Source organism: Cnephaeus nilssonii (genome assembly GCF_951640355.1).
Source record: "Cnephaeus nilssonii genome assembly, chromosome: 9".
NCBI lineage: Eukaryota > Metazoa > Chordata > Mammalia > Chiroptera > Vespertilionidae > Cnephaeus > Cnephaeus nilssonii.
Genome location: NC_137080.1, coordinates 20418425 through 20433539, shown reverse-complemented (window position 1 = coordinate 20433539; position 15115 = coordinate 20418425). Strand labels below are relative to the sequence as shown.

At 44.2% G+C, this 15115-nt stretch overlaps 1 protein-coding gene across 9 annotated transcripts in view; it reads left to right on the top strand.

The window, feature by feature from the left end:
* Positions 1 to 15115, top strand: part of EPB41L2 (erythrocyte membrane protein band 4.1 like 2) — a 199151-nt gene that overhangs the window by 115281 nt on the left and 68755 nt on the right. For all 9 annotated transcript variants that reach the window (XM_079781297.1, XM_079781296.1, XM_079781295.1 and 6 more), the window contains exons 4-5: positions 3001 to 3105; positions 13486 to 13528. In XM_079781297.1, coding sequence (XP_079637423.1) covers positions 3001 to 3105; positions 13486 to 13528 — 148 coding nt within the window. The remainder of the gene's footprint in view (positions 1 to 3000; positions 3106 to 13485; positions 13529 to 15115) is intronic.

Sequence of the window (15115 nt, the reverse complement as noted above, 5' to 3'; positions counted from 1 at the left end):
TCAGGACACTAGTGTTACTATGAAAGATTTAATGATAAAAGTTTCAGATTCTCCTCTGCAAGTCTTTCAGGCATGATTTTCTTACCTCTGCTCCCACAAAGAGGAGGAAGAAAAGGTTAGCAGAGAGAAACAAGTTCTTGAATTTTTCTGTAAAAACTATCTTTTGAAACCCCTTATCACAGTCATACTAACTTGAAAATAAAATGTCTTTTATATATTACTAGAGGCCCGGTGCATGAAATTTGTGCATGGGGGGGGGGTGTCCCTCAGCCCGGCCTGCACCCTTTCTATTCTGGGACCCCTCGAGGGATGTCCGACTGCCCGTTTAGGCTCGATCCCGTTAGGATCAGGCCTAAATGGGTAGTCGGACATCCTTCTTACAATCCAGGACTTCTGGCTCCCAACTGCTCGCCTGCCTGCCTTCCTGATTGCCCCTAACCGCTTCTGCCTGCCAGCCTGATCACCCCCTAACCACTCCCCTGCCAGCCTGATTGATGCCTAACTGCTCCCCTGCCAGCCTGTTTGCCCCTAACTGCTCTCCCCTGCAGGTCTGGTCACCCCTAACTGCCCTCCCCTGCAGGCCTGGTCACCCTTAACTGCCCTCTCTTGCAGGCCTGGTCCCCCCCAACTGCTTTCCCCTGCAGGCCTGGGTCCCCCACAACTGCCCTTCCCTGCAGTCCCGGTCCCCCCCAAACTGCCCTTCCCTGCAGGCCCGGTCACCCCCAACTTCCCTCCTCTGCCAGCCTGGTCACCCCTAACTGCCCTCCCCTGCAGGCTTGATCGCTCCCAACTGCCCTCCCCTGCTGGCATGATTGCCCACAACTGCCCTCCCTTGCAGGCCTGGTCCCTCCCAACTGCCCTCCCTTGCTGGCCATCTTGTGGTGCTTATTTTGTGTCTACATGGGGGCAGGATCTTTGACCACATGGGGGTAGCCATCTTGTGTGTTGGAGTGATGGTAAATCTGCATATTACTCTTCTATTAGATAGGATAAAGGCCTGGTGCATGGGTGGGGGCCAGCTGATTTGCCTTGAAGGGTGTCCCGGATCAGGGTGGTGGTTCCCTTGGGGCGTGGGATGGCCTGAGCAAGGGGCCTGTGGTGGTTTGCTGGCCGGCCACGCCCCCCAGGTGACCCAAGCGGAGGCCCTGGTACCTGGGATTTATTTATCTTCTATAATTGCAACTTTGTAGCCTGGAGCGGAGCCAAGCCTTCTGCTTGCTCCATGGTGGCAGCCAGTTCTGTTCGGATTTATTTATCTTCTATCATTGAAACTTTGTAGCCTGGAGTGGAGGCCTAGGCCGGCAAGGGCAGGTGGAAAGCTTGGCTTCCTCCATTGCCGGGGAAACCCAAGCCTCCCTCCTGCTCTCTGTGGCCGCAGCCATCTTGGTTGGGTTTATTTGCATATTCGCTCCTAATTGGCTGGTGGGCATGGCTTGTGGGTGTAGTTGAGGTACGGTCAATTTGCATAGGATAGGACTAGAGGCTGATGCACAAATTTGTGCATGGGTCGTGTCTCTGAGGGTGGCCTGCAGGGATCGGGCCGAAACCTGCAGTCCAACACCACCTGCAGCTCCTACCTGCCACTCCCGCTCATCCAGGCCCCACTGCACCTGCAGTGCGCTTGTGCCCAATCAGTCCTAATTGAGAGAGGCTCGTGCCCCCAGCAGCGCTCGCCAGCTGTGAGCCCTGCATCTGGCGCCCTCTCGAGCAAGGGGAGTGGCTTGCGGGATCGGGACGAAACTGGCTCTCCGATATCCTCCGAGGGTTCCCGGATTGTGAGAGGGCACAGGCCAGGCCAAGGGACCCCACCGATGCACAATCGGGGCCAGGGAGGGCCACAGGACGGCTCCAGGGTGTGTCCGGCCCCTCTCGCTCAGTCCCCATCGGCCAGACCCCAGCAGCAACGTCATAGCCACGTCATAGCACGTCATAGCCACTGGTCGACCGGTCGACTGCCCCCTGGTGGTCAGTGCACATCATAGCGAGCGGTTGAGCGACCTTAGCATATCATTAGCATATTACGCTTTGATTGGTTGAACAATTGACCAGTCACTGGATGACTGGACACTTAGCATATTAAGCTTTTATTATATAGGATTGCATTTTTATAGATACATGTGTGAAAAACATTAATTTTAACACACTGGATTAATTAACAAGTATACATTTTGATAGTGGGAGGACCTTCATCTCGAGGATGAAAAAGTCTGATGGCTTGTTCATTTTTCACTTTCAGTCCAGTGGCTGCTTACATCATTGCAGTGGCAGGAGGCCTGCGACCTGACCTAGCAGTTGGGCATTCCCAAGGGTGTGCATCTTAATTGGAAATGAGTCACCACTTTATGTTTTGCCATTGATTAGACAATGAGCTTTTCTTATGTGACTGTCAAAGGCGTTTGATAGCAGCTTCTTAAATTAAAAAACAAAACACAAACCAAGACAAAAATGTGTTAAATCCATAGGTGCAGCTGATTCATTGTCCTGATTTCATTACCTTATATTTTAAAACTGTGTTCTAAAGAGCGAATGCTGTATCATTCTTGAGAAAAAGCATTATCTTATAATGAGAAAAAATTTCTATTCTGCAAATATCACAGAACAAAAATGAAACCTAAGTGCTGATGGGATAAATTGTAAGGATACACTGAGTAAGGCTAATGATTTTCCTGGAGGGTAGTATACCTTGTAGATATGACATGAGCCACATTGAGGAACTGAGGGAGTCAGTTTGGGCATATTTTTGTACATTTTAAAAATAAGTGAACTCTTAGCACTTTACTTTTTAGTCCTTTTACATTTATATAGAGCAGCAGGAAAACACAGAGCTTCTGTCTGATCATGCATTCATTTTAGAATTTATCCTTTGTATTATTATAAAAGGTTAGAAAACAAATATACTACTTTAAGCTAAATAATGTTATTTGACATGGTGCCCTTTATTTATAGTACTATGGAATCTTTGTTGCTTGAAAAGTAAAGATACTATTTCTTTTTCCTCAGAAACGTGCTAAGGGACAAGTATTGTTTGACAAAGTGTGTGAACATCTCAACCTCTTGGAGAAGGACTACTTTGGACTTTCGTTTCAAGAAAGCCCTGAGCAGAAAGTAAGTGAAATTTCAGGTTTAATTATATCATCTTAGAAAATTACTGTAATTTTTTTTATTAGTGCAAAATTAGCTTTAAAACAACATATGTTTTTATTATGACATTTTATGTTCATCGTATAAATTTGGTAAATATTGAAAACGTGTGTAGGGAGAATCACCTATAACTTTCTGCCATTATGTGTCTGTTTTTTCACTTATATTATAAGCAGACATAATGGAATGCTTTATCCTATGTTAATTGCTAGAAACAGAAAGAATTGATTTAAAAACTTTTATATTGAATTTTGAGTTCTTGAACTTACCTGTGTGCTAGGAATTAAGCATGCCTGCAAAGCAGGGAAGGAGGCTATTGGAAAGAATGTCAAGAGTACCCATATGTACTTGTCTATAGGTTCCAGAGAGTATTTGCTTTGCGGAACAGACCTTGGTAGCTATGTGGGGTGAAGGTGTTTCTTGCCCTATTGTTGGGTTATTGGGGGGAAAAAGGAGATGGGGTCCAGCCTGACTTGGGTGGTTATATTTGGCAGCCAGGACCCTATGTTGGTGTCTGCCTGACATCAGGAATGTGTAGAGATTGTTTCTACTCCAGGAATTTCCCAAGACACTAAGTAGGAGCATGAGATCTATAAAGACTAATGCTAATTCAAGGGACTTCAGGGCTTTCAGTTACATAGGTAAATTAAAGAGAGAAAAATTAACCAGTTCTGACAATTCACAGACTTACCCTGTAGACTTTTGTCTTTCTTAGTTCCGCCTATTCTAACCAAGTACCCGATAGCTTATAAAGAACAGACATGTATATCTCCTAGCTCAGGAGGCTGGGAAGTTCAAGATCCATGTGCTAGCAGATTCGGTGTCTGGTGAGGGCCCACTTCCTGGTTCATACAGTGCCTTCTTGTTGTGTCCTCAGATGGTGAACGGGTCAGGGTGTTCTCTGAAGCCTCCTTTATATAATCCCATTCATGAGGATTCTACCTTCATGATCTATCAACCCCAAAGGCCCCACCTCCAAATACTCTCTCATTGAGGATTAGGTTTCAATATATGAATTTGCGGGCGGGGAGGTTCAAACATTCAGCCTCTACCACTTTCCTCATTGTTAAGACAGGACTTTATCTTTTCTATGTCACTTTCTCAGTCTTAGGACTTAAGTCTGGTGAAGCTAGTGGGTGTAGAAGAGTAAAGGTTTGGTCCAAGGTTGTACTCTAAAGTGAAGCCCTTTTAAGTCTGTTAGATGGTGGCTCTGGACAGACACACTGTGAACATTCTGACTGAGGATGTCCAGAGCACTTGGTTCCAGTGAAAGGAGTTCCTTTCTTATCTGGAACATTCACATCACAGTCAACAGAACAGAACAGTTAGGAGATGAGTATAGGCTGTAAATTTTATTTACCCACATGCCATCATTGTTTGTATTTATATGTCCTGGTAATGAAATACAGGATATAAGGATGATAATTATATATGCATTAAATTTTCTCAACTTGTTTAGTTTTAAATCCTTGATACCTAATTTATGGCTTAATTCTATATTTAAAATAAAGATAATTAAATTGCATGCCTGCTTGCTGAATAGTATGTGGGTGTTCTTATTAGACCTCTATTTAGAATATTTTTCTCAGAAGTAATAACATATTAGACATTTGACTAAATAAACTAGGTGTTCTTTTTAGACTTTACATTATAAGGTGGTTTTGATAACGTTTCCAATCATGCCCTTCTGTTGGCCCTCAAAGCTGCAAAAGGAAGAGTGATAGGAATTTGGCTATCATTGTCCACTCTTTTGAAGCAGGCCCTCACCAAATACTGAATCTGCCAGCACTAAGAGGGGCAGACTACTAAAAGCAAGTAAGTGGATTGCTATTGACAGTCCCGTGGAGATTGTAGATTTTACAATTGTGATGGCAAAACAATATATATTGATGCTTTTCTCTAATTGCCACCTGCAACCTGGGTATGATAGTGGAGAAATGGAGTATTAAAGGGGATCCCACCTGGCTTGTATGGCTCAGTGGTTGAGCATCGACCCATGAGCCAAGAGGTCCTGGGTTTGATTCCCAGTCAGGACACATGCCTGGGTTTGGGGCTCCATCCCTGGTGGGGGTTGGTCATACAGAAAGCAGCCGATCGATATGTCTCTCTCATCAGTGTTTCTATTGCTCTATCCCTCTCCCTTCCTCTCTCTAAAATCAATAAAAAAATATTTAAAATTATTTTATTTTTAAAGGGGTTCCAAATTGGCTATATTCATGGGGGTTATGGTAAGAAGACAAAAGATTTAGAAAACTGGAGATACTGATGAGAGAGTAATCAAGCTGATTATTCACAGGGTCATAGGAGGAACATAACTGAAGCTGAAATGGGCTCATAGGCTGGGAGAAATGGCTAGGGACAAGGGATGAAAGACCAAAGAAGTTAAAGAGGAGGTATAGTGAGAATAAATGGGTAGAAAACTTAAAAGAAGAGGGGATAATTGCACCTGAGAACGGAAACATGAAGTCTAATGAAGTGGAGAGCTTTGTGTGATGAAAAGACCAAGTGTTGAGTCATGAAAAGGATGGCTGAAGTGAAGAAGAGTTAAGGTCATCAAGGCAGAGAATATTAAGATATAGTTAAGCTTGGAGGTGTTCACCATAGTATTCTCATTAACAAAAAAATGCTAATGCTAAATAAGGATCTCATAATTCCTTGCTTATTTTGGAGTTTCTCTGATGAAATGAGAGATGAAAATGCTCACACATTTAGTCATCACTTTGTTATCTAGGCTTTTAGAGCATTGGGAGAACAAACAGTGGGGTGACCTGAAATATTCACTTTTTAGAAAATTAATGTGTGAATGTAATTGGCAATATATTTTAGAGGCCCGGTGCACAAAATTCGTGCACGAGGGGGCGGGTTTGTCCCTCAGCCCAGCCTGCAACCTCTCCAGTCTGGGGCCCCTCAAGGGATATCCGACTGCCCGTTTAGGGGGATCGGGCCTAAACAGGCAGTCGGACATCCCTCTCACAATCCAGGACTGCTGGCTCCCAACCGCTCACCTGCCTGCCAGCCCGATTGCCCCTAACTGCCCTCCCCTGCCAGCCTGGTCACCCCTAACTGCTCTCCCTTGCTAGCCTGGTCGCCCCTTAACTGCCCTCACCTGCCGGCCTGGTGGTCCCCAACTGCCCTCCCCTGCAGGCCTGGTACACCCCAACTGCCCTCCCCTGCTGGCCTGGTTGCCCCCAACTGCCCTCCCCTGCAGGCCTGGACCCCACCCTCCCAAGTGCCCTCCCCTGCAGGCCTGGTCCCTTCCAAGTGTCCTCCTCTGCCGGACCGGTCACCCCTAACTGCCCTTCCCTGCAGGCCTGATCGCCCCCAACTGCCCTCCCTTGCAGGCCTAGTCCCTCACAACTGCCCTCCCCTGCTGGCCATCTTGTGGCGGCCATCTTGTGTCCACATGGGGGTGGCCATCTTGTGTGTTGGGATGATGGTCAATTTGCATATTACCTCTTTATTATTTAGGACTAGAGGCCCAGTGCATGAAATTTGTGCACTCAGCGGGGGGGGGGGTTGCGGGGGAGGAGGGTTTCCCCAGCCTGGCCTGTGCCCTCTCACAGTGCGGGAACCCCCACGATCGATCTCCCCAGAGAGGTAGATCTTGACCACCCATCTGGGTCTCCTCGATGCATTGCCCCAAAGAGGTATGCCAGAGCTGGGGATCCCTTCCCCAGCGTTGCCACACGGAGCCCCCGGGACCCGCCCCCACAATTCCAAGTGGAGCTGCCGGGATCCGCCTCTGCGCCGTGCACACAGCACCAAGTCCCCGCCCACCCGCGCGTGCCCGCTGCACACGCAGCCCCCTGATGATGGATTGTTACGGCGTGAGGCATCATGGCATGAAGGCGTGATGACCACATAGGCTTTTATTAGTGTAGATAACCTGTTTGTTTTTATAATTTTTGTATAATCTTTTTGTTGTTGCTGTTTTTTTGTTTTTTTTAAATCCTCACCTGAGAATAACTCTTCCGTTGATTTTTAGAGATAGTGAAAGGGAGGGACAGTGAGGGAAGGAGGAAGGGGAAAAAAAAGAGAGAGAGGAACATCGATTCGAGAGACACATCCATTGGTTGCCTTTCATAAATGCCCCAACTTGGGTAGAAGGTCGTGCTGTTGACCAGGTACATGCTGTTGACCAGAAATTGAACCCGAGACCCTTTTTTTCGAGGGCCCATGCTCTAATCAGTGAGCAATACTGGCCAGGGCAAGTATTGTATAATTTTCTACTCCTTCTTGCTTGTGTAGATAAAATTCAGTCCTTAAGACATCTAGGCAAAAGTACTCTTATTTTTCAAATATAGATTTGTATTGCATCCTATTTTTCCTCACAAAATTATTACCATTGTAACAACTCAGCTCAGTCCAATTTTCTTTGAAACTCATGCTGTTTCAACAATAGGATACCATACGATACAGAAATTTAAAATGCTTTCTTTTTCATACTGAATAATATCTGTATTTATAGAAACTTCAGTCACTTACCATTTCACCTTTTTGTGAAGTAAAGGTGAGGGTAAAGTCATGGTTATTTGTGTGAAAAGTTTCCATGGAGAGAAAAATCTTAACTTTCTTTTGATTTAGTGTAGTACTGTGTTGGGTCTTTCATGGTTGAGACCTTGAGTTGGAAGCCTTTCAATTCACTCTGAGTATGAAAATCTATCATTATTTGTGTTAGAACTTTTTCATGTCTTTTGAGAACTCTTGTGTAAACTTTACTATGGAAAATGTCATTAAAAATAATGTGGAATCAAGCACTTTGTTACTGCTCTTTTATATATGAAATTCCAAGTCCATGAAGTTCTTGTATTCATTTCTACATAGAACCATCAATAAGAAATTTGGACTTTCTTTAAAGGGGAAAAATATTATCTTGAATTTTTATGTTAATTAAGTTTGGCATCTGGCCCTGGATTCTGATGTCATTTTGCTTCAAGACATATTGAAAGAGGAGTTTATTAGAAGTGTAGTTGATATCCACAGCTAACTTTATGAAAATTGATTAAAGTGTTTTCCTGATAGCCAGACAATTTTCCCCCAGAAACTAGAACTAAAAACTCAAATAGTAACCTTTTTCTTTGTCAGATATAAACTATTTAGTAAAATTCTTTATTCAATCCAGTTACACCTTATAACACCGCAGACAGAAGTCGAATCACATTCTCCCAGATGCATAGTGAATGATTCACTGTAACATAGAAAGCCTGTAACTTTTCTGCTTACCACCAGCATTGTGGTAGTGTTCTCGTAGACCTCATTTAGGCAAAGGTCTAATAAAGGGGATCTGCTTTGGTGCCATAACTTCTTAAGGGGAAATGCACAGTTACTCTTACACTTTTAACATTTGGTATTACAGTGTGAGTTGGGTTAAATTTAATTTCTCTCACCTAGCCAAATTGACAAGCACCAAATGTGAATGAGGAAGACACAACTAGGCATTTTGAAAACTTCTAACTTGGGGATCTCAGCATCCAGTCTGAAGGGGAATTAGAGGAGAGATAGTTTCTTGAGTTGTTATCTAGGTCTAGTGTGGTGAGTGGCCCTGGACAGGTAGCTGCACACTCACACTGCTAATGGGACTCTGATAGGGAGGAGTTCAAAGTTACACTTAGATGTGGGAACACAGAAGCAGTGACATGCTAGGGCTTTCTGCAGGAAGCTGTCAACAATTAGAATATATAGCCAGTGAAGGCAGGGCATCTACCTGACTAGACAGGTAAAACTATTTTCTCCCTACTTCCTGCTCCACTCAAACCCCACCCCCCCAGGCCTTCAGGACACTATTGTCTATGTCCATGGGCTATATATGCATATAAGTTCTTTAGTTAATCCCCCCCCCCCCCCCCGTTCTGTTCGTCTGTTGAAAATATAAAATTATGTGAAGAAGGGGTATATACAAAATATGATGTCGATTTAATTTTATCATTGCAGAAAGAACTTATCTGTTAAGGACGCTGGGTAAAGTCTTGAGGAAAAGAACTATCCTATGAGGTAGATGTTACGATCCTCATCTTGCACTTGAGGAAATTGAAGCTTAAAGAACCCAAAGAATAAGCCCAAGTTCACACAAGAATTGGTGGAAAGCCAGATTTGACTCCATGTATTTCTGATTCCAAAGTCTATAAATGTGGTAGCCAAATCTTTAAAAAATGAGAATGATGCATCATAATCTATAATGATGTGTGTGCACTTATGTCATTCACTTTTTCCACCTTTTTGTGTCTGCTTCTTGATCCACCCAGCCTCCTCCTAATGTGTCAAAACCAAGAAGTTTATTATTTATTTGTTAGAGTTCTATGTCTATTAAATAGGCTTGTATTTCTTTCAAAAGTCATATTAAGTTATTTTTGTTTTTTTACTTTGAGTTTTGTTCCTAGGCCATAAACTTATATCCCACTCATGATCTAAGTATTCATTGGATTTCATTATTTAAATAAAAATAAATTTAATGAAATAATAGAACCTGTGGTTTTTTAAAATGACCACAGCATTGGGGGGTAGGAAGCAAGTACCGGGCAGATGTTAATCAACAGGTATTAATTTAGTACCTACTGGTTACTTAAAACTGTGTTATGGAGGATACAAGTAATATGGTCTATCCTGACCCTTGCTAAGTTGTACTGGGGAGGAAGAAGACCTCCTCATTCCTTGGTGGGAATGGAGCTTACAGTATGTAAGTGAGTGTGCTTAGCAAAGGGGACACCTGTTTAGCAAAGGGATAGGTCAGTGGTCGGCAAACTCATTAGTCAACAGAGCCAAATATCAACAGTACAACGATTGAAATTTCTTTTGAGAGCCAAATTTTTTAAACATAAACTTCTTCTAACACCACTTCTTCAAAATAGACTCGCCTAGGTCATGGTATTTTGTGGAAGAGCCACACTCAAGGGGCCAAAGAGCCGCAGTTTGCCCACCACAGGGATAGGTGAATGAAGGAAAGGAGTCATTTCTGCTGCTCCTACTTGATCACGTAAGGTAAACTCTGCCCACTTAGTTTTTGGATAGGGGTCTTAATAATGTGGCTGGCAATGTTGTGGAAGGTGGTCTGAGAATGACACTGAGTCTGAATTTGGCTGGCTGGTGCATAGAAACTTGTCACACATGGTCTAGTCTGCAGACCTCTATTGACTCCATGCTGTGCAGAAGCTGTCAGGTAATTCATACAAGGGGTTGGTGCTTCTGGTGAGAAGGGAAGTTGCCAAATGGCTGGGACATTAAGTTATTCTGGGGGTCACAGAAGATTATGTTGCGTCTATCATCTTCCTCCTCGAACAGAGAGGTTTTTTTTTTGTTTGTTTGTTTTTCCTCGTCTTCTGTAGCAAAGCATCTAGATCACCTGTCACATAATGAAGCTGGAGATTTAGAAGAGGCTGTCTAGGTCTTTAAGTAGTTTCCCCTCCACTCTCTTTCTCTGTGTTAATGTTCTAAAGGATTTTTCTTTTCTTTTTGGCTCTAGGCGATTCTGGTTCAGTTTTTTTTTCCTGTAGTTGTTACTTCCTTGGATGAAATGCCCCAACACATTTGATCCTTCTTTGCCCCTCCCCCAGTCTCTCCTCTGTCTGGGCTAGAGACTGAATGATGTGTTTTTCTCATTTTTGTTCACTCATCATAGCCGGCCATTTGTGAGCCAGCTGTTGTTGGGACAGCAGCTGCAGGCCAAGGAAACTGAATGCCAGGCTCTTTTCTAAGAGGAGAATTAGAGCTTTCCTTAACGTCGCACTGGAGGTACCATTAGAGGGTTCCACTGGTCCTTCTCATCATTGGGTCACACAGCTGGGACACCAGTGATATGAAACTAGACCAAGCTCTGGTAGTTTTTTTATTGAGAGGTTTGAATATAACCAGTGGTAGGGCAGAGAGCTATGCACACCTTGGGTTCTTGCTCCCCTAAGCACAAGCTGTGACAGGTGTAGTGAAACCCACAGGGGTCTGTGCAGCTTTGCTTTCAAAGCATCCTGTTATTACTACTTTCTTATTTTATAAGTTAATGTCTGTTGTACTAATTCAATATCTTGTTGAGACATTAGGCTATTATTTTCTACATAATAAACATTTTAATTGTTTGCTTTATGTGTCTGAATAAAATTCTCTTTAAATACAGGTGTTATTTGGGATACTTATAGAATGAATGAAACTCATTATACATCCAACTAGAGGCCCGGTGCATGAAATTCGTGCACGGGGGAGTGTGTCCCTCAGCTCAGCCTGCACCCTCTCCAATCTGGGACCCCTCGAGGGATGTCTGACTGCCCGTTTAGGCCCGATCCCGGTAGGATCGGGCCTAAACGGGCAATCGGAACATCCCTCTCACAATCCAGGACTGCTGGCTCCCAACTGCTCACCTGCCTGCCTTCCTGATTGCCCCAACAGCTTCTACCTGCCAGCCTGATCACCCCCTAACCACTCCCCTGCCAGCATGATTGATGCCTAACTGCTCCCCTGCCAGCCTGTTTGCCCCTAACTGCCCTCCCCTGCAGGCCTGGTACCCCCCAACTACTCTCCCCTGCAGGCCTGGGTCCCCCCCAACTGCCCTTCTCTGAAGGCCCAGAAGCCCCCGACTTCCCTCCTCTGCTGGCCTGGTCACCCCTAACTGCCCTCCCCTGCAGGCTTGATCGCCCCCAACTGCCCTCCCTTGCAGGCCTGGTCCCTCCCAATTGCCCTCCCCTGCTGGCAATCTTGTGGCGGCCATCTTGTGTCCACATGGGGCAGCCATCTTGTGTGTTGAAGTGATGGTCAATTTGCATATTACTCTTTTATTAAATGGGATTATTTGAATTCATTTACTCTATCTAAAAAAATGTACTTGTTCTCCTGTGTTAATGAAGATAAAGTAAAGTGAACTCTAATAATGACTTGTGGATAAGGTGGGAGAAGTATAAAAAATAAAAATGCGTAAACATTTTTTTAGATGGATCTTTTGCTTATTGCTTTAAAAAACAAATATTTAGTGTCTTTAGGTTGAACTCAGTAGTTCAAGTTTGGTCTTTTCATCTTTAACCCTTTGCACTCGCTTGCTTTTTTCTCGATTCCTTTATTCTAATGCTAACCATGTCGAGTCACACTCGACATCCGAGTGCAAAAGGTTAAGATGTTATAATGGTTTCCTAGAATCTTTTTATGTTAACTTTCTCAAAGGAAAGTAGTAAGTGGAAAGAGAAATAGAGTTTTTTATGATTGTGACTCCCAACTTGGAATGAAGTTTAAACAGGATGTTACACGAAGACCAGGAAGGAAAATTTCTGCTCCAGTCTGACAGTATTCTCCATAGCATTACATAGTTGCAGGGAAAAACAAAGTTTAAGGAGGAGGAGGAGTTGGCTTTAGGAGTTGAGATAATTGTGTTTGATCGCGGTATATATACTCTTAACTAATAGTTCCCAATTCACATTGTATCCTTTATGAGCTGGAGCCAGGTATTGAGCTCTCATTTCAGTGTCCACAGGGGCTGTTTCTGACAGTTTATAGACTAAAAACTTGGTGTGTGTCTAACCACTGTATTGTACGCTGGAAACTAATACAAAATAATATTGAGTGTAAACTGTAATTTAGAAATAAAAGAAAAAGACTGTATGTAGATATATTATCTCATCATTAGGATAGGTGATTTCATATCTCATAAAATGAAGCCCAAGAGACTCACCTTAAAACTGTTGTAATATTTTATTTATAACACATTCAAATACAAGCCAATACTTACCCCAGTGGAATGCTAATAGGTGGAAGCTACTTCCAATAGGACTTTATTAAAATACTAGAATCCCGGTGCTCGAAAATTCATGCACTGGGGGGGGGGGGGGGGGGGGGGGGGGGGAGGGGGGATGTCCCTCAGCCTGGCCTGTGCCCTCTCACAGTCTGGGAGTCCTCAGGGATGTCCTACCGACGCAGTCTGGCCTCCCTCTATGGGAAGCCACCTGACCGGCTGATTAGGGGATGGCACTGCGCCTATCACCCCGCCACTGCCACCCGGCCGCCCTCTGTGGGAGGTGACTGGACGGGCTGATCAGGGGACGGTGCCGGCCACCCCTCCCCCGACCTCCCCTCCCCCGACCTCTCCTCCACTGTTGCTGGTCGCCCGCCTCCCCTCCCCGCCCCCCCCCCATCGCCGTTCCCTCCCTCTGCCCGCTGACATGTGCCTTGGCTGGCCTGGCGTTGCCTGCTTGCCGGCCCTGCCCCCCCACCCCCCCCCCACCGACTGGTCATTCCACCGTTCGGTCGATTTGCATATTACGCTTTTATTATATAGGATGTTTACATTTAAATAAGTATGTGAACTGTAAACAGTTCCATTTTGGACTCTGGGAAATTTCTTATGGGTTGATTAACCTCTTTTTTCCTCTCCTGCAGAACTGGTTAGACCCTGCAAAACAAATAAAGAGACAACTGAGAAGTGAGTATTCAAATAATCATACTTTGAAGTTAATCTTTTTAAAAAAGTTTGTGGACTAGAATAATAAGATAGTCATAGAATGGCCAGCTCTATTTTGCATTTGTGTTTTATGGGAAGTGAAGGCTACTAACGATATTTTTCTGGAATCATGACTACTTGTATAGGGCTTAGGGACTCCTGTACTGTCTATCGGTTCTAGAGTCATAGTCCTTAGTGTTTTCTCACAGTATCTGCCACTTTGAAATATATCTGACTTTTTTCTCTGTAGAAAAGAATGAGAAGCTGCTTTTCTGTAACTTTTATTATCTATGTAAATTTTACCCTAGGTAAACTTATTACTTTATCCACTTTATCTTGGAAGTTTGTAATTAGTTTAATAAGGGTATCTCTGGCCCCAGAGGCTTATAAATACACTGTTTGTAGATATGCTGGAGTGAGGATTATAGGGAAGAAAATGTGTAGAAGGATCTTTTCAGTCCTCTGAGGTCATTGCCTTCTCTATTCCTTTGTCCTACGGGCCACTTAACGTGCTCTTTGAGTCTGGGTTTGTCATTAGTCCTGCTTGGCCCTTTCTTCCATATCCCCATTTGTTTTCATCATGGACTCCCAAAGTGACGTTCAGTGTCCCATCCTAACTGGCTTCAGTTTTTTCTGTGGGTTCTGCCTCTGCAGGTTGACTGGCCTGTGGCTGGCTTTGCCATATCTGTGCCAAGAAACATTTTTACCACAGAGAAACCTCTCACAGGAAATCAGTACTTAATGTACTGCAGGGTCTGTGAGTGACTGAAGCAGAAAAGTTAGGGAGCCACAACAGCTGGAACTTTCAGGCAGGAGAATAAAATGCTTAGAGCCTCTGGGCCTGTGGGCCGGAGTGAAACCATGCCCTGAGTGCCAGAGCAGAATGCCCTTTGTGCCCTGGGTTTCATTCCCTGCCTTTACTATTCCTGACATCAAAACACTGGAGCCAGCCTGTGCTTTGCCTTCTGTTCCTTTCCGCCCACCTTCTGTCCCACTTTAGCTTCTCCACATTTTTCTTCATTTCTTTCCTTTCTCTCTCAAATTATTAAACTTTTTGGTAGTTTTTCTATCATTTCTACTCTCCTTTTCTAACCCCCTTTTCTGTTCTCAGCATAAGTCAGTCTCTCTCTCTCTCTCTCTCTCTCTCTCTCTCTCTCTCTCTCCCATATCTTATTTTTTCTACTTCCTCTCCTTATAGGCTCATCTTTCTTTTCTGTTATTGATATCTTTGATTACAATGACCTTTCTGATTTGCCCAGGGCTGAGGAACTGAGGGGTTCTCAGGATGTGGGACTTTAACGATAATACCTGGGCAGGCCTGGGCAAACTGGGATGGTTTGACTATTACCCCCTGGCTTTCCAGCATTCTCCCCCTTCATCCCTCCTCCCTCCTGCCTCCCTCTTCTCCCTGCATTTATTATCTTGGTGTTTCATCTGTGTATGTTTGCTTCATGATGGAGAGGGGGAATGGGTTAAAGAAAAGGAGTAAAATGAGACACAGATACATTTTGCTGATATTATGGAAGAAACTGCATGAGAAAGCGGAGCTTTCCCTCTGTCCTGTCTACA